Source organism: Plecotus auritus (genome assembly GCF_963455305.1).
Source record: "Plecotus auritus genome assembly, chromosome: 7".
Taxonomy (NCBI): Eukaryota; Metazoa; Chordata; class Mammalia; order Chiroptera; family Vespertilionidae; genus Plecotus; species Plecotus auritus.
This window is the reverse complement of record NC_137774.1, coordinates 72,863,075-72,890,010: the sequence shown is the minus strand read 5'-3', so window position 1 is coordinate 72,890,010 and position 26,936 is coordinate 72,863,075. Positions and strand designations below refer to the sequence as shown.

The window sequence follows — 26,936 nt, the reverse complement described above, 5'->3', positions numbered from 1 at the left end:
AAGCCTTAATTTGAGTTGAAAACTGGTTGACTTGAAAAGTGAAATTCACAGCAAGCATGTGACTATGCTGGAGATGTGATTTGGGAGCAAGCCAGAAACCAGGGTAAACATTTCCACGAAGTAACAGGGTGCTGGTGTGGCTACTCCCAGGAAAAGCCCATCAGGAATGATGAGAACTGTGTATTTTGCTTTGCATAATACGATGTTTCCCGGTGAGGGAGGGTGAGTTTGGCTAGGTTGCCTTTTTTTTTTCAGCTGAAGATGCTCACAGGAAGTGTCAATGTGGGTAGCATTGCCCCTGCATCAGAAGAAGATGCCTTTTTCAAATAAATGTCCTTGTGGATGAAAAGGAGACAATGGTATTCAAGTCAGCCAGGGAAAGCCTGAGCCTTCTGCTTTGTGGAGGTAGAGGCAGGCATGATGTGACGCTCAGGCAGCCTTGCTATGCTGTGTGGCAAACCCTTTCTGTCATGGGGGAAAGGGTTGGCAAGCTAAGAAGAAAGCTTGGGTGTCAGCCCAGCTCTTTTGGACTAGACTGCAGCAGTGAGAGTTGCAAATTTGATGATTCTTGGAGATATCGTGTGAAGGTCAAACTTTTGTTTTGTTTTGTTTAATTTCTCCCAGACTTCTAAACTCTGGTCATGTTGAATTTTTAGTTCTTCAAGGTTTTTAGCCTTATTTATTTGATTTTCCATCCTAACTCTCCCATGTTATCTATTTTGAAGCCTTTATTTTTTTATATTTTTCTTTTACCTGCCACTGCCCACTCATTTTCCTTGAATTCCCAAGGATGTTTCTTACTGCCTTTATTTTATTTCTTCTCTGAATCTGAGAACTATTGTTGCTTCTAGTTGAAGTTCACATAGCTTTATTTTTTCTCTTTTTTAAAATAACAGCTTGATTGAGGTATAATTTACATACTATATAATTCATTCCTCTAAAGTATACAATTCAGTGGTTTTTAGTATGTTCACAGAGTTGTGCAACTATTACCACAATCTAATTTTAGAACATTTTTATCCCCCAAAAAAGAAACCTTGTACCCATTAACAGTTGCTTCCCACTTCTTTACCTTCCACACCTCTGGCAACTACTAGTCTACTTTCTATCTCTATGGATTTGCCTATTCTATGGACATTTCATATAAATGGAATCATAAAGTATGTGTCCTTTTGTGACTGGCTTTTTTACTTAGCATCGTATAGCTTTATTTCTATTTTCAATGTATTCTGCTTTTTGGTTTTATTTTTCAATTATTTAGCTCCCACCTATTCTCAGATTTTAAATTGAGTCTTTCATTTATCTTTTTCCAAGAATCTATTTTCCATTGTCTGTGTTATGTACTTAAAACTTTATTTCTTAAAAGTAAGTATTAATTTTTAAACTCTTAGTTTAACTATTAAAATCTTAAAATTAACTATTATTTCTCAGTTCTCAAGGGAAAAGACTACAGTCTGTGACTCTTCTTGTTATCTGCTTCAAGAGTAACCTGACATACTCACTTCTGTCTGATGGCATTGCATGTTATCATTTGGTGAATAACAATGTATTAGTTGTTAGTCTGTTTTAGTTCCCATCACCTTGCCTTCTATCTCTCTTGTTTTATAGCCTCTTCTGATTATTTAAACTCTGTTATATTACAATATTCCAAGATAGTTATCATAGACCTTCATTTTTCTCTCTTCTCACCATAAAATGCCTTTTGTCACTTCTGAACTTCCTATCAGCACATAGAGTTTAATTCATGTAATTATTTCTTCTTGTAGATGTGTGTCATCACCTACTTATTATCCTCACATTCACTGCCACCCTTCCACTCTCTGATTTAATTTTTATGAGCATTACTTCATGCCCTTTCTTCACTCGCTTTGAGTTACTCCTGAGTATTCTTGAAGACTCTCTAAGGAAAAGCACTGTCTTTCCCTTTTTATGTGCATTAACACATGTAATCTCACAATATCCCCATGAGATGGTTTTGTTATTAGTGTTTCACTTTGTAGATGAGGGAACTGAAATTGTGTGTTTAAGTCACAGTTTTCAACTGCACTCAGTTTCTGAAATCAGAGTACTCTTTTTTTCTTATCCATTTCTTTCAACACTTAGCCCAGGTCCTAACCCTCAGTAAATACTCAATAAATATTTAATTTGTTGGATAAGTGAATTAATGAATGAGCAAATGAATGAATGATATACTACTTGGTAAGCTGTTCATGGGTATGTGAAATGTTATCCTTCAAAGATTTTGTTACTGTAGCCTTTGTGAAGGCTAATATTAAATCGTAATTCAGGAGTTTTTTAGAGGTGGGAGGAATGGGGCTCTCACGATGTTAATACTCAGCAACATAGCATTTAGCAGGGTAGCATTTATTAATGCCAAGTATGGAGGGTAAGAGGAAGACAGTGCATGGGAACATGGTCACGAAGTGGTTGTCTGGCCACTCATATTTGGCCATGATGGCAGCATACTTACCCATTACTGGTAGAGAGAGGGAGCTGAGAGCAAAAAGCACCTGTTTCAGTAGCAGGGTGGAGAGAGAGGGAGAGGAAGTATGTTCTTCTAAAAGTTTGTTTTTTGCCCTGGCTGGGTGACTCGGTTGGACATCATCATGTACACCAAAAGGTTTCGGGTTCGATTCCTAGTCAGGGCACATTCTTAGGTTGTGGATTCAATCCCCAATCGCAGTGCATATGGGAGGCAACCAATCGATGTTTCCCCTCTCTTTCTCTTTCTCACTCCTCTTCATCCTCCTTCTCCCACCTTCTCTCCCTCTTTTTCTCCTTCCCCACCTTTTTCTCTCTAAAAATCAACAAAAACATATCCTCAGGTGAGGATTAAAAGTTTGATTTGTTCTGCTTAAGGTTAAGTCAAGATCAGGTTAAACAGGCATGGTACCTACCTTTGGGTTCTCTCACCTGCTTGGAAAAGTCTGCCTCATATTTTATTGCTTGGGATTTCCATTTTTCAGAAAGAGGTTAAGTTTCACCGGCAGTCATTTGCTGTAGGAACTTGTGGTTTATTATCAAGTGTTGGAACAACCAGTATGAATCAATTCTTGTGATTAGTTGTTTTACGTAAGAGTAGAAAGGACTTAGACCCATCCAGAGTATTTTAATGTCAACAAAGTGAAAAATGTTGTTTTTTTCCCACCAAAACTTTTGGTCTTCTTAAGCAGGAGCTATAGGTAACTATGAAATAAGCTACCTATAATCTTGTAGGCCTGAGTTATTTTGTAGATTAATATTAAGAGCACTTTTAATCTTTATTTTTCTTATTGACTAACTAGATTTTAGCTTCAATAATCTTCATGCTACTCAGCCATTACAGACCTAGTTATGAGGAAAGCTGCAATAAAAAATGAAGTAATTTTTTAGAATGTGTATGAACTAACCCAACCAGATTGCCTCTCTTATGTTTATTGTTTCAAATCACTGGTGGTGCAAGCTTGTTTTTTGGTGCTTGTTATATTATGCTGCTAGTTCCCAAGGCTCCATCTCCAAACATTCTTTTCTTCCTGATTATTCTCTTCTCCTTGTTGAGTTGACAGGTCCTTGATTCTTCGTGATTCAGGATATCTCACTCCAAAGCAAGTGTCCCACAGCAAAGGACCATGATACAGGAAAGAGGTCAGAATAGTCTTTCTTTTCCAAACTGGACTATGGCATTGACGCAAATTACACTCAGTTCACCAAAACTAAGCACTGGTTGTGTGTGCAAGGCAGCTCTTGTCCTGAAAAATTTGATGATATACTTAAGAAGGCTTAAGAATGTTAACCACGTCACTCTCCTCAAAACAAGCAGCCAGAGACAAGCTCCTCCGTCAGACAGGAGCCCAGTAGGGACCGTGTAACCCCACCCTTCAGCCTCTGTAAAATTAAGCTGATAAAAACCATAAATGCTGGTGAGGTTTAAAATCAATTACCAGGAAGCAATATAAGAAATCTTAATTAATTACTTTCCTGTTTCATTATACTTAATAAAAATCATTTAGCTGCCTTATTTGACCTGCTCATGAAGAACCATTCTCATGAACTTGGACCTCAGGATTCACGTGTGTGGTTACTCATTAAATCCTTATCTTTTATAAACTCTATCAGACTTGACAAGGCTGGAACTCAGTCACTCAGACCTAATACATTTCCTGGGTATTTCACATCGGGCCACTAAGCTCAGCCTTTCTTTATCTTGCTGATGTCCCTCTAGTTTTGGCAAAAGGTTTCACTTTAAATTTAGCTTTATATTGAAACACAAATAAGAAGATACTTAATTTGTTCACCAATTTTGCTTGCCATGGACACACATACGTTGAACCTTGGGAACACTAGCAGTAGTGTGTCATCACTACAAGTTGGCCATTGGGGGGCTTCCTAAAGAAAAATTCAAGTTAGAAACAAATTTGGACCAATTATTGATTTAACCATTTTGCATATGCTTTTGTACACAGGAGCATGAAAAAGACTCCAGTGATGAGCAGGTCAAACATCCACATCTATATATATATAAAAGGCTAATATACTAAGTGTCCGAACGTCTGACCGTCTGACAGGTCACTATGACGCACACTGACCACCAGGGGGCAGATGCTCAATGTAGGAGCTGCCATGACAGGCACTGGCCATTTACAGAGAAATGGCACTGCAGACCTGGTGTCCACAAAGCAACACTTGGCTTCCCCCAAGTGGGACACAGGCTTTGCCACCACCCTGGAGCGACAGCTCACCAAACGGCAGCCAGTGCTGCCGAGACCCGATGGCGCAAAATGCAGCCCACAGTTCAGCCCAGAAACTGTCACTGTGGGTGCTGGGTAATGACATCACATAGCAACGCCCGGCTTCCTCTCCCTAGTGACTAGCCTCCTTGGAGTTTCTTCAGCCCAGGAACACGACTTGCTTTATAGCCAGGTGCAAACATTTTACACTTTAACCAAATGTATGTGAAGTGTTTTCCTGTGCCTCATCTCATTTGATCCTCACAGAAGTCCTATAGTAGGTAGATAGGAGACTTGGTAGAATCCTATTTTCTTTTCATTAGCTGGAAAGCGGAGATTTAGAAAGCTTAGAAATTTGACCAGACTGAAAAGAAGTAAGAAATGTGGACCCTAAAAATGACTTCAGGTTTTCTCACTGTGCAGAATATAGTCAAACACTGCTGCAGTTAAATATTTTACCCTTTGTTCTCCCTGCGTGATCTACAATAATAATCAGCTTCATGTTGATATTTACTGCTGTGTTGCTGACAATTACCTGAAAGAGAGGTTGGGGTGCTTCACTGGGCTGAAAAACGTTTAGCTACATCAGAAAGCAGGTCTAATTAAGCAAATGTATTGTATATCTATAAAAGGTTAAGTTGATTCACGCATGCATGATACATATAAAGCTCTCACTGGCGCCAATCGCGCGCTTGTGTTTCCATCTGTCATTGTCGATTGTGAATTTGGTTGACACTTTTATTATAGAGAAAGGGCGAATAGCGATATTAAAATATTTCTTCTAATTAATTTCCTTTCTATGTGCATGAATTAGTGCACCGGGCCACTAGTTGATAATAATAGTTAAGGTTACTGAGTTCTTATTATGTGCCAGGCACTGTTTTAAAGCCTACATATGTGTTAATTGTTTAATCCTCACATGAGCCATGTGGGGTGCGTCCTGTTTTTCGCCTCACCTCAGGAGGAAACTGAGATGCAGAGGGCTGGGGTATCTTACTCCAGGTCATGCAATGAAGAGGTGGTGTAGCCTGAAGCTGAGGTTGCTCTGCAGAAGCCACGCCCTTACCCATCTCTCTAGGGCTGTGGTTCTCAACCTTTCTAATGCCGCGACCCTTTAATACAGTTCCTCATGTTGTGGTGACCCCCACCCATAAAATTATTTTCGTTGCTACTTTATAACTGTAATTTTGCTACTGTTATGAATTGTAATGTAAATATCCGTGTTTTCTGATGGTCTTAGGCGACCCTGCTAGCGGTTCTCAACCTGTGGGTCGCGAACCCCTGCTGTAGAGCCTAAGACCATCGGAAAACACAGATATCTACATTACAATTCATTAACAGTAGCAAAATTACAGTTATAAAGTAGCAACGAAAATAATTTTATGGTTGGGGGTCACCACAACATGAGGAACTGTATTAAAGGGTCACGGCATTAGAAAGGTTGAGAACCACTGCTCTAGGGCCTGCTGTAGAAGCATTGTGCTGTCACCACCACATTTGGGGGGAGTAGGTTCCTGTTCCCACAATTAACTTCCTGACTCCCATATTCCCTACCTGCTTCCCACCCACTGTGACTGGCAGTTCCATAGCTTCCTGGCATTTCCTAAGCCTTGTGCCTGCTCCTCACCCTCCCCATTGCCCCTAGTATGAAGACTCTTGGAGCTTTCTACACCCCACCTGCATGATCCCAGGTTATCTCTGGCCATTCACCCACACTCATTCTCCTGTCCCAGTCCCACTCAATTTACTTTCATACCTTGACTCTACCTGCCAAAAGCTCCCTTTCTGGAGGGCCTGTTCATGGACTGTTGCAGTAGCACCCACGGCCTGATGACAGTACCTCAGCACCTGGCCCTGCTGGCTTTCATTTAGCTGACTTCTCTTGGTCTTGCAGTTCTTAGCTTGAACGGCACTTCATCCAGGAGGCCTTCCCTAACCTCCAAGTCTTTGCAAGGTTTCCCTCCTGTGCTTTCCAGAGCACCAGCACATCCTCATCCTGCCTGCTGGCTAGAACCTTCTTCAGGTGACAGCCCCATATAGATAGGGGTCAGAGCTGATGTGTTCTAGCTTGTTCTCCCAGTACTCATCACAGTGCATGGTAAACAGGAGGTGCTCCATAAGTGATGAATGAGCAGTATCACAATAGTCACAATTCATAGTAGTAACAACAAACCTCAGGGATATGCTCCCCAAGGCAGTGTCAGAGCTTGCGACTGCAGACTTGGGCGCTATTGCTGCACCCTCCCTGGTAGTGGGCGTGTTCCTGCTTTGAAGCACTGGCTTCAGCATCATGCATGTCTCAGTGGGATTCAGGCGTTTCCCTGCTTTAGCTGTTGCACCTCCGGGAAAGGCCTCCTTCACTGGCTCTTACAGGTCTGGAGCTGCACAGGGAAGGGCTAGGCCAGTGGTCGGCAAACCGCGGCTCGCGAGTCACATGCGGCTCGTGAGCCGCGGTTTGCCGCTCTGTTGACTAATGAGTTTGCTGACCACTGGACTAGACTAAATGTTACTGTGTAGTTGGAAGCTGTGAGGATTAGGCAATTGTTGCATATTGTGTGCAAAGAGGTAAAGGGTAGTATATGACAGTGGTCGGCAAACTCATTAGTCAACAGAGCGGCAAACCGCGGCTCGCGAGCCACGGTGTGCTGACCACTGGGCTAGGCAGTTACCAAGGACACTTCGTGGGTTTGAGAGCTGAGAGCAGGGCCTCCTTGGCTTCCTTGGCTTTATGCTCTGTAGCATTCCTCAGGGAGCAGCAGCTTCAACCAAAGCAGCCCTGAGCCAGCAGCATCTCAAAGGGAACACTCTTCTGGGGTCAGGACCAGCTGCTGGCATAAAGGAAAACCTCTCCTTCAGTGGCAGCTTCTCACTCCCTGCAATAAAAAAAATGTCCCTCCTTCTGGTCTCCCAGGTTGCCATGTGCAGTGGCAGCACATGCTCCCTCAGGAGTCAGGGGAGGGACCATTAGAGCAGCTCCAGGGGCTGGCCTTTTCATGTACTTCTGTGATGACCAGGAATAAGCCCTGCCAGCCCAGGACTCCAAGGCCAGAAACAGGACTATTCTCTGGTTAGCCCCCAAGGTGAAATAACAAGTGTTGTCTGTGACAAGAGCCTGAGAAATTCATATAAAGTTGCTTTTACTCTTCCGTTGTATTCTAGTTCATGTTCCCAATTCAAGCTTATGCATGTAATTAGTTATAACTGTAATTGATCCTCTACATAAATTGGGATGTGCATTTTTGTTTGAGGGGAAAAAAAGGAAGATCAGAAACGTAGTTAACAGTGAGCATGTTAACTATCTCCTTTGGGATTAATTAGCATCCAAAATTATTTATCTAAGTCTTCTGATTCCCACCTGGGATTTAGCTATACTCAAGTATGTCTCTAGGTGTCTTAAGGACTCTTGCCAAATTCTTAGAAAGTTGACTTAAAAACATACACCGTAGAGTATTTTTATGAGGCGAGAGGAAATGAACAAAGAGTAAGTGATTAAATGGTGGTGTAATTATAAAATTATTAAGGATTATTGATTAAATAGTCCCTAGGTTATTTGGTTAATTGATTTTAAAGCATTTATTAAATATACTAGGGGCCCAGTGCACGAATTTGTGCACCTTGAAAGGAACTGTGGGCTGCGGGGCTGCAGTGGGCACAGGGGTGGATCTTGGCCCATCCTCTATGCCCCTGCCCAGCCCCTCCTGTCACAGCCCCTGGCAGCCCCACTTCCACTGCCGCCACTCCCACACGCTGATGGCTCTGGGCCCGCTCCCACCCGCTGACGGTATGGAGCGATTGGGGCTGGCACCATCAGTGGGTGCGAGAGGCAGCTGCTGCCCCAATTGCCCCTCAGGAGCATGGGGAGGTGGAGAAGCCCTCAGGGGCGATTGGGGCTGGCAGCCACTGCTTGCACCGACTGACGGTGCTGAGCCATCAGGGCCAGCGCCGGGTGCTGGCAGCGGGTGCGAACACCGGGCAGGACCGTAGTGCGTGGGAGCAAAGAATTTTCAGTAACCAGCAGAGGCTTGCCCCAATGATAGCGACTGGCACCCTGCCTTAGTCTGGCACCCCTACTCACCTGCTCTACCATCCTGCCGCAGTCAACACCCACCATGTTCTGCGCTCTGTCTCCTGCTGCCCTTGCCCGCCATGTTCCGCGTGCGCCCCCTGCTGGTGAGCACACGTCATAGTGACTGATTGTTCAGTTGTTCCACTGTTCTGTCTATTTGCATATTAGGGTTTTATATATATAGATACTGAGTGCAGGAAACCAGGCCTGTTCAGCAGTGTAGACACGTCACCTCCTGATCCAGTATTTCCATGATGGCTTTTCATTACCACCTTATGTTGGAGCTTAAACTCTCCAAGACAGGCCCCTGTTTTGTTCTTAGTACAGGGTGGGGCAAAAGTAGGTTTACATTTGTTCGTATGGAAAATAATACAAGAATAAGCTCTGTGTTTTCCATACTCACACTTGTAAGCCTACTTTTGCCTACCCTGTATAACATGCACCAGGCCTAAAATAAACATTTATTGAATAAATTATAGTTACCCACTTCAATACATTTGCAGTCTGGTTGAATTCTAGTAAGGACCAACAATGGATTTATTTAAATCAGATTCACTTCTGCCCTGGCTGGGTGGCTCCGTTCCTGGGAGCATCGTCCCATACACCAAAAGGTTGTGGGTTTGATTCCCAGTCAGGGCACTTATCTAGGTTGTGGATTTGATTTCCAGTCAGGGCATGTACCGGAGGCAACAGATCGATGTTTCTCTGTGACATCAATATCTGTCTCTCTCTCCCTTCCTCTCTCTAAAATCAATAAAACATATCCTTGGGTGGGGATTTAAAAAAATGTTTTAAATAAGATTTGCTTATTTTTCAGAAATTTGTTGAGTTCAGTCTGGAAAAGCTCCTCATTATTTCCCCAGCAGATAGTTCTGACTACCCAGAGCAGGGACCTACATGCCTGTTACAGCTGCTTAGCAGTGTAGCATACATTAATGTGTTACTTCAGCCTTTAATGAGAATTGAAAGATGTAGGTTAATTGTCCACTTCACCAACTCTTTTATTTTTAATGAGGATTTTGTGGGATAAAATTTGGGTAGACTGCAGCTGGATGAAAGCTGAATGTTTTTGCTATGAATATCTGGATCCAACAGAAAATAGATAGTTGATAAATTTTAATCAAGGGAGGTTTTAATTACCCCTGTGGGTACATATTATGGTCTCACTTTTCATAGTAGTTTTGCCTATGTCAGGGGACCTAGGTAAAATGGTCCATCCTCTAAATCCCTTACAACTAACTAGACCTACCATTGTATATGTCAGGGACTGGTATTGAGAGATGAAAACAAACCCAAGAAATGCAGAGGGCCCACCATCATTTGGCTCTGCTGCTGTCACAAAGGAGGAATTTTTTAATGCTCATTTCAGCCCTCAAAGGTAAAATGTGCAGCCATCATTTAAAGAAAACATAATGGGAGTAAATGGTGTTGCTTAGAGGCAGATGTCCCCCTGAGGCTGCACATCTCTGAAAAGATGGAAGTTAGTAGTAAAATATGACATATTCACATTTTTCACTTTACTTTTAACTTTTCAGGAGCAGGTCCTGCACGGAGAGCAAGATCGGAGCTGTATTTCAACCAAAGGTGGTTTCAACCTGTGCTGACTGTAATTTTTATCCATAGGTTTGAAGACATACCTGATAGCGGGTAAGAGAGCGAAGGAGTCTCATTGCAGCTGTTCAGAGGCCTTGCTTTCTGGCTTTGAGGTCATTGACGGCTCACAGGTGTCCTCAGGTCCTAGGGCACAGGGGACAGCATCACCAGGGAGTGTCAGTGACTTGGCGCAGACTGTCAAAACCTTTGATAATCTTAAGGTTAGTTTTTTTTCCTACTTCTAAAATTTTATAATAATCTGTAGTACAACATGTAAAATAATAAACAGCCTTTGGGTCTGTTGCAGATGACTTGGAATGCCCTTCAATTTGGTTTTGTGATTTTTTTCCCCATGTAGTATAAAAGAAGCAGCATTTTGCATTTTTAATCTTTTCTTTTTTGACGTATTCTGCACTTCCATTTTCTTTCTGCATTGCATAAAGATGCTTCTCACTTGAGTTACTATTTCCTTTTTCTGCGACCTAAGATGTCTTTGGAGATTTCTAAAAGCTAATGATAAATGATAGTGAAGGTGATTCTCCTCACGTCTTGCTAGAGAGCTAGTTGGTCTCTTATTTCAGAGACTACTTTCTCAAGTATTTCTGTGTCTTCTGAAATCGAATGTTTTCTAATTATTTTAAATTTTGTTGGTGTGGGTGAACCGTATGATGTAGTAGCTGAAGGAGTGCAGGCTTGCCAAGAACATTATAGTATTTCATTATTGGAACAGAGATGTCCTGGTGGCTATCGAGAAGTACCCGTTTCTGTCATAGTGAGCTAAGGAATTAATGGGATGGACCTTGGGCACATGAACTCAGCCTAGGTTATGAGCTGGTCCTCAGTTTTCACATTTGACTTAGTTCTCCCACTTGTACCTCTTATTTATTTTTACAGTTTAAATATTTGCCATATCCATTTAAAAAAAAAAGAGACAGTTAAAACATACATCCACTTCACGGTTTTGTGCTCTCAAATATTTACTTAATGATATATTGGTCAGGATGACGGCCTCTTGTTATGGCTTTAATCCAGTCTGTTCCTTCTTATCCACATTCATTAACAGATTTGAAAACTAGCTATGTTGGCATTTAAGCCTAACAGGCACCACACTGTGACAACCAGCTGGAGTATCCAGATTATTTCACTGTGTCAGAATCCACAGGACTGAGCACCAGTTACTTTGTGTGATTATTACATTCAGGTTTATTGACAGTACTCATATATCATTTCACTGTGTGCTTTGTTAACTTAGTGCAGGGTTTCTCAGCCTCAACACTATCAACATTTTGGGCCAGATAACTGTGACAGAGGCTGTCCGGTGCACTGTGAAATGTTGAACAGTGTCCCTGGCTTCAACCCAACTAGGTGCCTGGAGCTCCCCCTCCTCCCATTGTGACAACTAAGACTGTCTCCAGCCATTGCCCAAACTCCTTGAGGGGTTGGGAGATGGGGGATAAAATCATCCCAAATATAGAGCCAGTGGGGTAGGTATTAGATCTTGTCTTCCCCGTACTCTCTGACACAATGCATAACAGCTAATCTGAAATTTCCTTGTTGCCTGTGCACTTGCAAAACAGCCTCTTTGCGGGCTGATGTCTTACAGCGTCAGAAAGGAGCTCTGGGTGCATCGAGTGTCAGTGAGTGTGGCAGGGAAGAGTCATGTCAGGGGGGAGCATAAGTACGGTTTCATTATCTGGGGAGAAATAATTTCCTCCAGGCTTCAACCTGAGCTGTATTTAAGTAAACAAATAGAGCTCAAAGACAAAAATAAATGATTTGTTGTATTTTAGATTTTGTGCATGTGAGTTTCTATCCATTAGGGAATGCATTTGCTGACTTCGATTTTTTTTTTAAAAAATCTGGATGGACAAAAACAATGCATTTAGTATATTCTGTTACCTTGAATAAGTTTTCCAAGTAATGATTGAAAGTTTTCTGAAAATCTTGTGATTTATTAAAGTTGACCATGTTTGCCAAAGGAATTTGAACAAAAAAAAAAAAAAAAGAAAGAAAAAATATCTTTGGGTTCCTTCCGGAAGGGATAGAATTGGATCTTGAAATATAATTTCTGGGGTATTTTGATGGTGTTGTGGGGATCATAGGACACTGTGACTGGGGTTGTCCCAGAAAGTTAGAATTACAGTTGGAGTGGAAGGAGCAGGAAGAGATAGAAGACCTGGTCTTCTCTTCAGGCTTCACTTTGGGAAGTCTTTGCCACACTCTTGCGTTCTCTGCTTCTAGTGCCTGAGGTGAGGATCAGGTGAGAGCAGGTGTCTGTGAGTGCTTTATAAATTACTAGAGGCCCAGTGCACGGATTCGTGCACCAGTGGGGTTCCTCGGCCTGGCCTGCACCCTCTCGCAATCCAGGACCCCTCAGGGGATGTCAGATAGCTGATCCAGACAGGATGGTACCCGGTCCAGATAGGAGGGAACCCAATCCCCGCAGGCCCAATCCAGACAGGAGGAAGCCCGATCCCCACAGGCCCAATCCAGACAGGAGGGAGCCCAATCCTGTGCATTGAGCATCTGTCCCCCGGTGGTCAGTGCATGTCATAGCAACTGGTTGTTTGGTCGTTTGGTCACTTAGGCTTTTATATGTATAGACTAGAGGCCCGGTGTATGATTCCACCAGTGGGGTCCCTCAGCCTGGCCTGCAGGATTGGGCTAAAACTGGCTCTCTGACATCCTCCGAGGGGTCCCAGTGCACGATCAGGGCTGGGGAGGGACGCTGGAGTTTGGCCAGTGGGGAGGGACCACAGGTAGGCTCCAGGGCATGTCTGGCCCATCTCGCTCAGTCCTGATCAACTGGACCCCAGCAGCAAGTAGGTGTCTGCCCCCTGTTGGTCAGTGCATGTCATAGCGAGCGGTTGAGCGGCCTTAGCATATCATTAGCATATTACGCTTTGATTGGTTGAACAGACGACTGGATGGCCAGACACTTAGCATATTAGGCTTTTATTATCCTATATAATAAAAGTGTAATATGCAAATCGACTGAACAGTGGAATGACTGGTTGGTGGGAGGCAGCACCAGCAAGCAGGTGACACCAGGCCAGCTAAGGAGCATGCCACTGGGTAGAGGGAGGGGACAGGTGATGGGCAGTTGGCGGAGACCATCAGTGGCGGAGGGGCAAATGGGGGGGCTGGGCCGGCCACTCACTGGCCAGCGCTGTCTCCTGATCGGCCCACCAGGTCGCCTCCTGTAGAGGGAGGCCACTGGCAGTGGTGGCAGGGCAATGAGGGGCAGGGCTGGCTGCTCGCCAGCTGGCGCCATCCCCTGATCAGCCTGCCCGGTTGCCTCCTGCAGAGGGAGGCCAGGCTGCGGCTTAGGCCCGCCTCTCCCCCCACCGGAGGAGCAGACCTAAGCTGTCAGATGGACATCCCCTGAGGGCTCCCGGACTGTGAGAGGGTGCAGGCTGGGCTGAGGGACCCCGCTCCCCCTGAGTGCACCAATTTTCGTGCACTGGGCCTGTAGTATAGGATAAGCACTGAGTAATTGAGTGAATCAGTATGAGCTATCAGCCTAAACTTGAAAGGCAGAAAACTGAGGTCTGCCTTAAAGATGATATAGATTATAATCTGATATATAAGACCTTCCATCAAGTAACAGTTTCTGAACAATAGAAATGTGAAATACCAGTTGCTTGCTCATACATTTTCTGAGGTTTTTCCTCTAAACTTGTTACTGCCTCATGCATGTCATTGACTTGTTGCCTTATATTGTCTGTACTATGGTTAGATCTTCCCATTAGCTGGAATCACAGACTAGCTAGCTCCTCCTAATCCTTTTCCAGGGTCTGTTACTCTTCCTGCCAACAGGCTTTGATCTCCTTTGTTGCTGCTCTCACCTCATCCAGCCAGAGTTAGCTCTCATGTAGGTTTGTCACAGACCCCACATTTTCCTCCTACCTTGGTGTAAGGCAGTGTTTCCTCTGTGTTCCCTTGAGCGGTACTTTCTCTGGATGGAAATAGGTGTCAGGTATTAAAAAAAAGCGTTCTGTGGTCAGGTAAATTTGGGAAATTCCAGGTTAAACAACATTGAAAAGGTTTCTTTACTGCAGGACTTCTCAGAGCCTTTAGTATGCTAATATGCATACATTACTTCTGTCTCCAGAGATGGATGTGGTATGCAGCATTCTCAGGCCTCACTGACCACAGATTTCTTTTTTTAAGCTGCACCTTTTAAAGAAATGCTTGTCTAGTGGAGGGAATTTCATGCAAGAAACAAGAAATTAGAGAAAAGGTGTTCAGTAAATATTCATCAAATGAATACATGCATATCTTGGTCCTGTTGCTCCTCTTACCTGCCATGCTCATCATTTCTCTTTTCCCTAAAACCTCCTCTTTTTCTTTCATAGGTCACCTTCATTGCAGTTTTTTATGACTCCTCTACTAATAAAGCTATAACATTATAGCTACAAAATATACAATATTCAGTATTGGCCTTACGTTTATTATATGCCTTCCTGTGAATTCTTTGAATGCAGGCAGGGCCCATGTGTTTAAAAAAACTTATATTTTCCCCAAATGTCCAGATTATGCCTGGCATATAGTAGATAATGACAACTTTCTTTTGGCTTAAATTTTTAATTCTTAAGTGACACATAGGAAGATAGAACTCTGTGGAGGTAGCCTAAGAAGGACTAAGTTGAGAAGCCTGAGCAGAACTAAATAGAACCAAGGTAATGTCTAGGATTCATTTGTTTTCCCTCCTGGCATACCTGTCTTATGTGTCAGTAAGTTATTTCTCAGTACATAGCTGGGAATTCTTACCTAATACTTCATAAAACAGTCTGAGTATTAGGATGTCCTACCAAGAAACTTTAGTCATGTCAAAGGACAAGGGTTTTGGTCCTGAGGTCATAGGTCAGAGAGAACCCTCTCACAACCAAGCATTGGCTTCTTGAGTGACTGGCAGTGAAAGTTTTTCATCAGGAAGACTTGGCATTGTAAAATGGGGAGCTGTGAGGTACACTGCTAGCACCGTGGCACTCGGCTCTCTGAGCCTGAGCTTCCAAAAACAGCCCTGGGATTTGGGATGGGGGAGGAGCAGTCAAGAAGGGAGCCAGGCCCTGGCTGGTGTGGCTCAGGTGTTGTCCCATGCACTGACAGGTTGCCGATTCGATTCCTACTCAGGGCACATGCCCAGGTTGTGGGCTTGATCCCTGGTGGAAGGCATGCAGGAGGTAACTGATCAATGTTTCTTTCTCACATAAATGTTTCTCTCCCCCTCTCCCTCCCTCTCTTTAAAAAAAAAAAAAGTGAGCCCAGGTAGGAGACAAGGGCTTTTCAGTCACAGTCATTGAAGGCAGCTGTAGTGTCACGGGAAGGGCCAGAACTCCAAGTCAAGGTTGTTCTCAAAGCCTTGGATTTGGGACTATGAGCAAGTCACTTAACTTCTCTAAGTCACAGTGAAATGATGAAGAGGCAGTCTCTCAGGGTTGTTGTGAAGATTAAGTGAAGTAATGCCCATGAATGCTAGGATTGTAGTAGATGCTCACTTAACACCAGGACATGCATTCATTCACTCCATGTGGAGACATGGACAGTGACCACGGCAGGAGTAAAGGATAGGAGGAGACATAGATACTGTGTTGATTTGCCCACAATGAGTCATTGTCTCGGGAAGATCTTGCCTTCTCAGCTTGTTCTGACTTGAGAGAGATTCTTCTGTTATTGTCCTTGGTGGTTGCTGTGGGGGATGTAACCACATCACAAATGTATAATTGGTGTAGGGACACTTGGCTTGCTTAGTGTGACCTCAGCTCTGCAGTGGAGGCCTGCTGCTCATTTGTCATGAAACTGTGGGTGATAGATCGAAACTACACATGCCAATCACAATAGCTGCTATAAAGTCTTGGTGAAGAACCAAGAAATGAAAACCAAAGGTGTGGGTGGTTTCTTTTTTTATCACATCAGTCTTAAACAGTGAACCGTGTGAACTGTGACAGCATCTTAGTGCATTTCTGAAAGACCTCACTGGCAATGCACCTGCTTGGCTATCATTGTGAGTTTACCTTAATCTATTATTCAGGACCCCAGGCCTGTGTGCTCACCAGGTGAAAGTTTCTACATGTTTATAGTCAGTAATGAGGCTGATGGTATGGATTTATCCACATGGGACAATTCAGAGAGGATCTGTCCTATTTTCAAAAGGGTTGTACTTTTCCCAAGAACCATCCTCCTGTGATAGTTGCCATAACTTTTTAATGACTCTAAGTAAGTGATCACTTTTATCTCCTTGTCATTTGTATTATTTGTAAATAAAATCATTATGAATAGGCTCAGCTGGCTCAATTTGAGAATGCAGAAGGCCTCTACTTTTCATTTTAATTCATATAGGAATGGAAAAGGTAGTAGATCTCTCTCTCTCTACATACATACGTGTGTGTGTGTGTGTGTGTGTATAAACACATACATGTATATAGCTTATAAATTATTATAAAGGGTGGTCTGAATTGATAGTAGTAATGGTTGGACAATTCTGTGAATATACTTTAACCATTGAATATTGCACTTTAGTTGGGTAAATTGTGTGGCATGTTAATTATATCTCAGTAAAGCAGTTATAAGAGTAAAGTAGTTTAACTGCTGGCTTTGAAATATGGATATAAAGTAAGTATTTTTAAAAAGGACTTTTCATGTTTTATCTATATTTTTAGTTGTGTGTGTGTGTTTCCTTCAGTTAGGAGAAAGCACATCACATATAAATGGACAGAATACATGTAGAAGGAATGAGTGAAAGAGAATCCCATTAGAACATCACAGTAATAAATTCTGCAGGCAAGATCCATCAATGAACTCTAAAATTAGTGGGTATAAGTTTAAGGAGAAATGAAATATTTACATAGCCCCAATCATCTCCTCCCCCCACCCTCCACCAGCTATTCATTGTAAAAGATATTCATTATAAAAGGAAGAATAGTAACTTGTAGTGGAAAACCTGATAGCCCTCCCCCCGCTTCACCACATGATGAAGGTAGCATCATTCTATTTAATAAAAGGCTAATATGCAAATCAACTGAACGGCAGAATGACTAGTCACTATTACACGCACTGACCACCAGGGGGCATACGCTCAACACAGGAGCTGCCCCCTCATGGTCAGTGCACTCCCACAGCGGGAGTGACACTCAGCCAGAAGCCAGGCTCACTGCTGGCAAGCACAGCGGCGGTGGCGGGAGCCTCTCCCGCCTCCGTGGCAGCGCTAAGGATGTACGACTGCCCCGAGGGCTCCTGGACTGCAAGAGGGTGCAGGCCGGGCTGAGGGACCTCCCTCCCCCCGAGTGCACGAATTTCATGAACCAGGCCTCTAGTGATTAATAAGATTCGTGGTATCTTGTGCCCCCTGATGTGAGGTGCTGAGAAGGGCACATCACCTTTTTGGAGTTCTTCCTCAAATCCTAAACCTCAGTCAACCATGTGAAAGCATCAGATAAATCCAAATTCAAGGGCAATCTACAAAATACTTGACCAAAGTACTTCAAAAATGACAAGGTCATTGATGACAAGGGAAGATAGGACCTGCCAGAGACTGGAGAAGACTAAGGAGAAATAAAAATTAAATGCAGCATGGGATCCCAATAATAAAATCATTACAAATAGGCTCAGCTGATTCAATTTGAGGAAGCAACTGGCTCTGTTTGAGAAATAGGGCATTGGGAGAGGGGGACCTGAGAACTCTGAATGAAGTTTGTAGTTATGAAATGAAAAGGGAAGATAGGTAAGTCCAGAATTATTTGATGGGCAGCATCAGGTAGTGAGGTATTGGACATAAATGAAATTTCTCAAAATATTCTTTTTCTGACTTTTTGATGGAATATTTCCACAACATGGTAACAATATTCTTGCTTTATCAGCCTCAATTATTAAATGCAGTAGCTACTTAGGACTCAGGAACCTGAGCAGGGTTCCATGACGTTGAGATCCTGTGCCTGATTTTCACAGATTTTTGTTTTGTTTGTGGTTTTGCCTCCAGTATTCTCAGGCTGTCCGCTTCCTGTAAAACTTCTGGGTTGCCTTTCTTTTTCTGTAACAATTACTGCTTCTGTTTTCCTCTAATATTTTGCAGCTATTTTTTCTCTGGTATTTTATTAGCAGAAATCACATCTGCACCGGCCTGCCAGTGGCATGTAGTAGCTCACATTACAGGTGGTTCCGTTCACTTGGAGATGTCATATATGCATGGCTGGGATTAAGGCTGCTGCTACCTGGCCTTAAACTCCTGTTATCATTTTCTAACTGTCTGACTTTGGCCAGTCCCTTCTCTTCTCTGCCTCAGTTTCCTCCCGTATAAAATGGGCTAATCATAGTGTCGGCTTCATAGGTGCTTATGAGGACTAAAATAAACTGATATGGGGCCTCAGTAAGCTGTATTTGCTATTACAATTGCATGTTCCTGTCTGTCATGTTCAACCTGAACTTATTTTTTAAAATCCTCCCCTGAGGATATTTTTTTCCATTGCTTTTTTAGAGAGAGTGGAAGGAAGGAAGGGAGGGAGAGAGAGAGAAACATTGATGTGAGAGAGACATATTGACTGGTTGCCTCCTGCATGAGCCCTGACTGGAGCTGGGGATTGAACCTGCAACCCAGGTACGTGCCCTTGGCCAGAAATCAAACCCACAACCCTTTAGTGCATGGGCTAACGCTCTAACCACTTAGCAACACCAGCCAGGGCTCAACCAGAATTTTTAGTTTGGCGAGAAGGGGTGCTTCTGGTCACAGGACAGTTTGCCAAATAGTCATACTCAGCAGACTAAATAGGTAAAGCCAGGGCTTTTCTGATGTTTCCTCCTCGGTTCTCAGAAAAGAGGTTTCCCTGCTCCCTCCCTTGACAGTTATGAAAAAGAACAGCTGTTAGCTTAGAAACGATTTATCTTTTGAAGAGAGATAGCCTTGAAGAAAAACGATTTTATAGCTCTGTGCCATATACTCTGAACAGATTGTAGGGTGCATGCATTGAAATGTGTTAAAAAAACAAATGCAAATGCACCCAAGTGTGTTAGAAAAATAGTTATAATCTTCCCTTTGAGCTTACATCCATGTTGGGGGAAGGAACACAGATAATCTGAGAAAATGCAGAGCTTGCTCTTGGGTGTTCTCCAAAGGGATCTCGGGTTTCCCAGGCAATAGCCAGCCTACTCTTTGGCCCATGATGTACTCTGTGAGGGGACCTTAGCTGCTCTTGATGAAGCTTGCTCTTGATGAAGCTTCCCTTGGTGCCAGTGTGCCAATAGTGCCACTTAAAAGAACCAGGATGTGGCCCTAACCAGTTTGGTTCAGTAGATAGAGCGTCGGCCTACAGACTGAGGGGTCCTGGGTTCTATTCCGGTCAAGGGCATGTACCTTGGTTGCGGGCACATCCCCAGTAGGGGGTGTGCAGGAGGCAGCTGATCGATGTTTCTATCTCAACAATGTTTCTAACTCTCTATCCTTCTCCCTTCCTCTCTGTAAAAAAATCAATAAAATATATTAAAAATAAATAAAATATAATAAAATAATATTTTAAAAAAAGAACTAGGATGTGGTCCTAACTGCCTTGGTCACTTCAGAGAATGAGGCAGAGGAGATCAGAGTGCTAGAATTCCTCGGTCCTCCTTGTGCCAGGAAAGGAGGCCAGAGAGAGGCTGATGGTGGTCGGGTCACAGCACTGCACTCTGGCCCCCGCTGTTGGTAAACCTTTGAATAGTATGAGGATTAATTGAGATCAAGTACAGGAGATTGCAGACCTCACCTGGATAAGGGCCTGGTTATCATTCACTGGCATGCCCTCTGCACAGCGGCGTTTCTATATCATAGCACCTGCTATCATGACAACAGTGCTCTTTATCTAACGTGCTTGCCACCATGCTTCCCTGCGAGTCAGACGGGCCTCTCAAGGCACAGGATATCCCAGGTAGTTAGTTTCCCAACTCGGAAATGCTTCCCAGTGAGGGCTACTCAGGGATGGAGTTACTGGTAGCGGCAAAGGGGGAGAGATGGACATTTAATGGGTTGGCGGACATTTCACAGAGGTGTCTGGGTGCTTAGCAATAAGCAGTTTGTGAGATGCTTTAACTCAATTAAAACGAACCTGTAAATACTTAAAGGAAAATGGCTGTTACCGATGAAGGGAAGCAAAGCCACATGCTCGTTGCATAGTGGAGCCCTCCTCATGCAGAAGGCGCTCTCCCCACAGAGCAGAAGGGAGTGTTGAAATATGAGAATATCTCCATCAGGACAGATGGATTTCTTGAAGATCTTTCGTTTTATTTCTTTTAAAGTGTTAATCAAACCCCCCTTCCCCAAAGGAAAGTAGCTGAAGAAGAAATAGAAAGACAAAGAGCAACATTTTCAAAGCAAGTGCAAAACTGGTTCTCCTGCCCAACCCCAGTCCCACTTTGTGGGCAAAGCTGCTGTGGGAATGCAGAGTGAGCAGTGAGCACTGTTTGGGCCATTCGGAGCCCAGTCACAGGTCCTACTCTACTGCTTCCCACGTGACCCCAACAGGCCCCCAGACCACCCTGAGTGCAGACTCCTAGACCATTTATGAACATTTGGCTCTGACAGTGTATGTCTCTGCCTTTGCTCCGTGAGGTTCTTTTGTGGGCAGCTCTACAAGATCTTACCTCCGTATTAGAACATTTTATCACAGTAGAGTGCAGGCCACATATCCTCTCTTTGTCAAGGGGATGTAACTTTGACTTGCCTATCTGTGAAGACCACTGCTCCAGGCTCCCTGGAGATTAGCTGGTTCCCATGGGCACTCCCAGTTTCCACTAGCCTTCCAACCCCTTTGCAGCCAAGACCTTCATAGAAAGGGTGCTGAATCTGAGTTGTGTGGCCTTGATTCCCATCAAGGGGATCCTTTGTGAAGGGTGTGTGCCCTTCAATGGTCACTGTTATATAAATGCATAAAACATCTTATATATGTAACACTAGTGTGCTATGGGAATTCCTAAGAAACAGATGGCCTTTTTTAAAGGGCACCAGGTGTACTTGAAGAGGGAAAAATACTTAGAAACAACTGATGTCAAGAAATACCTAAAAAAGAAATGACTACGCAAGAGCAGATACCAAGGATGGCTGTTTGTGATTAAGGACATTAAATTACCAGATGAACTGTCTTTATAACCAGAAAGGATAGTGGCCAGAAGTTTTAATATTAAATACCAACATTTATTGAATACTCACTAACACATCAAGCATTGTGCAGAGCCAAGCTGTGATAAATGCATGCACATCTCCACTTGTCCAACCCTCACCCATGGCAGACATCACAAGTCAATCTCAGTTCTCCTCCTGTTGGGCCAACACATGGCCTCATCATCCTCAATTCACTATTCTAGGAAGTCAGTCTCATGGGATTAGAGTCAGTGCACAAAAACTAAGCTGATTTAAAACACCTCCGACATGCTTTATTTGTATTGACTCATTTTGCCCTTATAATAATTCTTCAGGGTAGATACAATTCCTTTTTACCAAGGAGGAAAATGAGACTTGGAGAGGATCTCTATTAAGTGGTAGAAGCAGGATTCAGTTTAATTTCAAAGCCAGTACCTTTAATCACTGTTACGCTACTTCTCTAGTCTTAATGTTTAAACAGTAGTCAGAGAAGTAGCTGTTTATACTCTTTCATCGTGTCTTTACGAGATTGGTGAATCCCTGGACCTTAAGAGTTTGACTCATTCTCTCAAACTGTTCCCATACTTCAAGCTGTATCCACTGCACCCCCAGGCCTGCTAGGCTCCTGAAAAGGCGGGTGTTTCCCTAGAGAAGCAAGCCTGCCACCACTGAAGTCAATTACTTCCATTACCCGCTAGGGGGCACCCATAGGACCGTGCTGCATGTGTCTTGGGCACATTTACTTCATTCCTCCCTTGGCGGCTGGGAGGGTCACTGTGTGTGTGTGTGTGTGTGTGTGTGTGTGTGTGTGTGTGTGTGTGAAAGAGAGAGAGAGAGAGAGAGAGAGAGAGAGAGAGAGAGGGAGATGGGTGGGGGGAAAGATTGGATTTTGTTATATGAGAAGATCAGTGGCCCCATTGATAAAATGTTTTGAAGTTTAACTCAGACGATACCGAGATGTGCTTTAAATAATTTTATCATTAAGTATTGACAATTAGAACATTTTACCCCTGTTAATAATGTCAGTTTTTAAAGAGCTATAAGCAGTTTTACCTAGGTGCTACTGTTTGTTCAGGTATGTTAGTTAATGGTTTGGCCAGCTCTTTTGGCATATATATTTTCATTTTTTGATGAATACAAATGTCCAAACTTAGCTTGTGTATTATATAAGATTTCCAAATTACACACCTCTTTAGCATCTTTGTTTCTTTTATTTAATACAGTGTGGGCATGAACTCTAACTTGAGATGTGATGACACTTATTTTAAATTTTTGAAATAATATCTAGCCTCCTACAATGTATTCCAATGCTATGTAAGGACATTTTTTTGAGTCCTAATAAATCTTTGCTGCTAAATCTGTCTCCTCTTCTGGAAGCAGTTAGTTGCTATCTCAATGACACTTCCTAGTTTAATGGATCACATCCTATATAATATAAGGCTAATATGAAAATCGACCGAATGGCGAACAACCGGTTGCTGTGACGTGCACTGACCACCAGGGGGCAGATGCTAATCGCAGGGGCTGCCCCCTGGTGGTCAGTGCGCTCCCACAGGGGGAGCACTGCTCAGCCAGAACTCGGGCTCATGGCTGGCGAGTGCAGCAGCGGTGGCGGGAGCCTCTCCTGCCTCTGTAGCAGCACTAAGGATGTCCGACTGCCAGCTTAGGCCCGCTCATGGGGAGCAGGCCTAACCCGGCAGTCAGACATCTCCCAAGGGCTCCCGAACAGAGAGAGGGCCACCCCCCCAAGTGCACAAATTTCATGCACCGGGCCTCTAGTTAATAATAATAGTAAATTTATTGAGAGCCAGAGATGATGTTAGGCTAACTACATACATATCCATTAAATCCTTACCACGTATCTTCAAGAAAAGTGTTATTGCTCTCTTTTTATAGATGCGATAACTGAGGTGAGTGATTTGAACAAGGCCATCCAAAACAATAAGGATTCGAGGTGGGATTTGAACCCTGGTTTATGAGAGATGAAAGCCTTGCTGCCCTTTCTACTCTACCTGTCAGGGTTGTCTTGCCTTTCCTTTTCCAGGTCAGCTAATTTCTGTAAGCTTTTAAGAGTCCTAGGTCTATAAACAGGTCCTTCTGATTATTCAGCCTATTTTATAGGAACAGCTCACTATCACATAGAGCTCATAGACCTTGGCTTAGTACCCTCATATAGGATAATGGCAGGTTGTTTGTTCAATAGCAGCTTTATTAAGATATGATTCACATACCAAGAAACTTACCCTTTGAAGTATACAATTTGGTGCTTTTTAATATATTTGCAAAGTTATACAACCATTACCACAATCAAGTTTAGAACATTTTCATCACCTCCTACAAGAAGCCTCATGTCCATGAGATCACTGTCCATTCCTTTATCCCTCTCCCCGCTGTCAACACCCAATCTCCTTTGCATCACTGTGGATTTGCCTTTTCTGAACATTTTATATGCATGGAATCATACAGTATGTGGCTTTTTGTGTCTGGCTTTTTTCACTGAGTGTAATGTTTTCAAGGTTCATCATGTTGTAGGCTGAATCAGTACTTCATTTCTTTTTTGTTTTGTTTTGTTTAATTAATCCTCACCCAAGGATATTTTTTCTATTTGATTTTTAGGGAGAGTGGAAGGGAGGGAAGGAGGAGGAGAGAGAAACAACTATGTGAGAGAGACACATTGATTGGTTGCATTCCACATGCACCCCAACAGGGGCCCGGGATTGAACCTGCATCCCAGGTACATGCCCTTCACTGGGAATCGAACGCGTGGCCCCTTGGTGCGAGGGCCAATGCTCCAACTACTGAGCAGCACCTGCCAGGACAATTCGTCATTCCTTTTGATGGCTGAGTAATATATTCCATTGTATGGGTGGACCACATTTTATTGATCCATTCATCTGTTAATGGACATTTGAGTTGTTTGTACTTCTTGGCTGTAATGGAACATTCATGTGCAGGTCCTTGTGTAGATGTGTTTCCATTTTCACTTTGCCAGTTTGTCTTTAACTCATCCTGGTGTGGTTCAGTAAGCCTTCCGTTTGGTTACAACCATTCTCTGTGACAGCAAATTGCAACAGTAGAGGACTGCTTGGGTTATATATTGTGGTCATGTTCTCTGGGTGAGTTCCTATGGTCTGTTTTTTCTTGTAGACCTGCCCTTCATGCAAAATTACGTTTGCTCCCAAATCGGAAGCTGGTGCAGAAGGAGGAGCAATGCAAAATGGCTGTCAGGAGGAGCATACAAATAAAAACAAGGTAACAAGCTCCTGGCTGTCATACCTGTCAGTTCTTCTCCGGTGCATCCACCTGAGATGATACTCATATTGTCAACTTCTCGGTTCTGGGAATACTTCCTCTTAGGTGACCCATTCCCTACCTTCTAGTCCTTTTGGGTTTTGAGCAGACCAGTAACAAACAGGAATGAGTCAGAACTAATCCCTGAGAAGTAATCAGATGCTGAACTGAATGGGATCCCTAATGGGCAATAAGGGTTTAAAGACATGTGGATTCGAGAGTTAGGGAAGGTTTGTGGGGCTGGAAGTTGGATTCAACATATGGTGGACTGTGGGTTTGCAAAGAGAAGAGGGGACTTCAGGATAAGAGACACATCATGGAGAGGGGCTTGGGATTAGGGACAGCAGCAAGGAAGCTGCCAGAGAAACCTCCTTGGAACTAGAGCCAGGACTGGAGCGGAAATCAGATTAGTTAGCTGTGAAGGCTGGCCCTCCAGGAAGCCCACTCCGTCACCCTCCACCCTCATGTCATCTGCCCATGGATTGTGCGACACTAGGTCCGTCTGTGTTGCAAACAGGCAGTCACCCTTTCCTAAGCTACAGCCCATATGGGTTTTCTTTCTCTGGATCCACCCTTGCACTTCTCCCAAACCTTCCCCATAGCCCTCTGGAACCCTGGTTCGGTGGTCAGCAAACTGAGACCCTCACCCCCGCCCCCAGTTGCCTGAACACCTGGAGTTGCGATTTGACAAATCAGGGGGATAGGGAGAAGCAGATGGGCAGTGAGAGTTTGGATTGGGACCGAGATTCGAAGGTGTAGCGTGCAGTGCAGTGGGACCCCAGCGTAGCAGAGGGGTTGGGTGGAATAGCATGCTGCACACCCACGGGTCACCTCTGTGTCTTCTTCCCTCTGTCTTGAGGCAGGTTTCTGGAGGACATAATTCCAAAACACAGAACGGACTCCTGAGCCCGCCACAAGAGGAGAAGCTCACCAACAGCCAGACCTCCCTGTGTGAGATCTTACAGGAAAAGGGAAGGTGGGCAGGTGTCAGCTTGGACCAGTCTGCTCTCCTTCCACTGAGACTCAAGAACATCCGGGAGAAAACAGATGCCCACTTTGTTGATGTGATCAAAGAAGACAGGTAACAGTGGAGCTATGGGAATTGAAGTAAAGTTTGCAGATATAAGCCTCTCCCTTTCTCTAAATTACCTTATCTATCATGTGTTGTCAATATATCACTTTACTTTGAAGTAATTTGAAACTTATAGAAACATTGCATGAATAATACAAAGAATTCTCTTTATACCCTTTTCCTGATTTTTCTAACTTTTAACATTTTACTGTTTGTTTTAGTCTCCTCTCTCTCTCTCCTTCTTTCTGTCTTTCTCTATAAAATTTATAATTTTTTTCTGGACCACTTGACAGTAAGTTGAATACATCATTCTCTTTACTCCTTAATACTATATTTCTTAAAAATAAAGATGTTCTTTCATATAATCATAGTTATCAAATTTGGTAAATTTGGCATTGTTGTGATATTTTATATCTGTAGTCCATATTCCAGTTTTTTCTTATCAAAATGAGATTTTTGAGAGAGAGAGAGAGAGAGAGAGAGAGAGAGAGAGAGAGAGAGAAATATTGATTGTACATGCCCCAACTGGGGATCAAACTTGCAACCTAGGTATGGCCCTGACCAGAAATAGAACTCACAACCTTTTGGTATACCAGACGCATTCCAACTAACTGAGCCAGCCGGCCAGAGCTCCAGTTTTGTCAGTTGGTAGCACTTCCTTTTTCTTTAGCACAGGATTCTGTCCTGGGTCACAGGTTTCATTATGCAGTGGCATGCCTCTTTAGTTTTTTTTAAATCTCAGGAAGTTCCTCAGCCATTCGGTGTCGTTTATGATGTTGGCTTTTTTGAAAAGTGCAGGCCTGGTTCTTTTATAAAATATTCCAAAAGTTGAATTTGTGTGACGTTTCCTCATGATTACATTCAGGCTGGGCAGATATTACAGAAGGGGTGTGTCCTTCTCAGATATCCTGTCAAAGGCTCCCAGTGTCCATTTGTCCTTCATCTGCATAGTAATTTTGATCAACCAGACAAGTGTGTTTTAGACTTTTCCAATTATAGTTATGATTTTCTTGTTGTGACTAATAAACTGTCTGTGGGAAGACACTTTATTATCAGGTAAATATCACATTCCTCATCAAATTCCCCTAGGTTTAATCTCCGTGG

At 43.4% G+C, this 26,936-nt stretch overlaps 1 protein-coding gene across 2 annotated transcripts in view; it reads left to right on the top strand.

Annotated features, from left to right (window-relative positions):
- Positions 1 to 26,936, top strand: part of ADCY9 (adenylate cyclase 9) — a 138,211-nt gene that overhangs the window by 88,024 nt on the left and 23,251 nt on the right. For both annotated transcript variants that reach the window (XM_080681314.1, XM_080681315.1), the window contains exons 3-5: positions 10,396 to 10,586; positions 24,617 to 24,721; positions 25,624 to 25,841. In XM_080681314.1, coding sequence (XP_080537440.1) covers positions 10,396 to 10,586; positions 24,617 to 24,721; positions 25,624 to 25,841 — 514 coding nt within the window. The remainder of the gene's footprint in view (positions 1 to 10,395; positions 10,587 to 24,616; positions 24,722 to 25,623; positions 25,842 to 26,936) is intronic.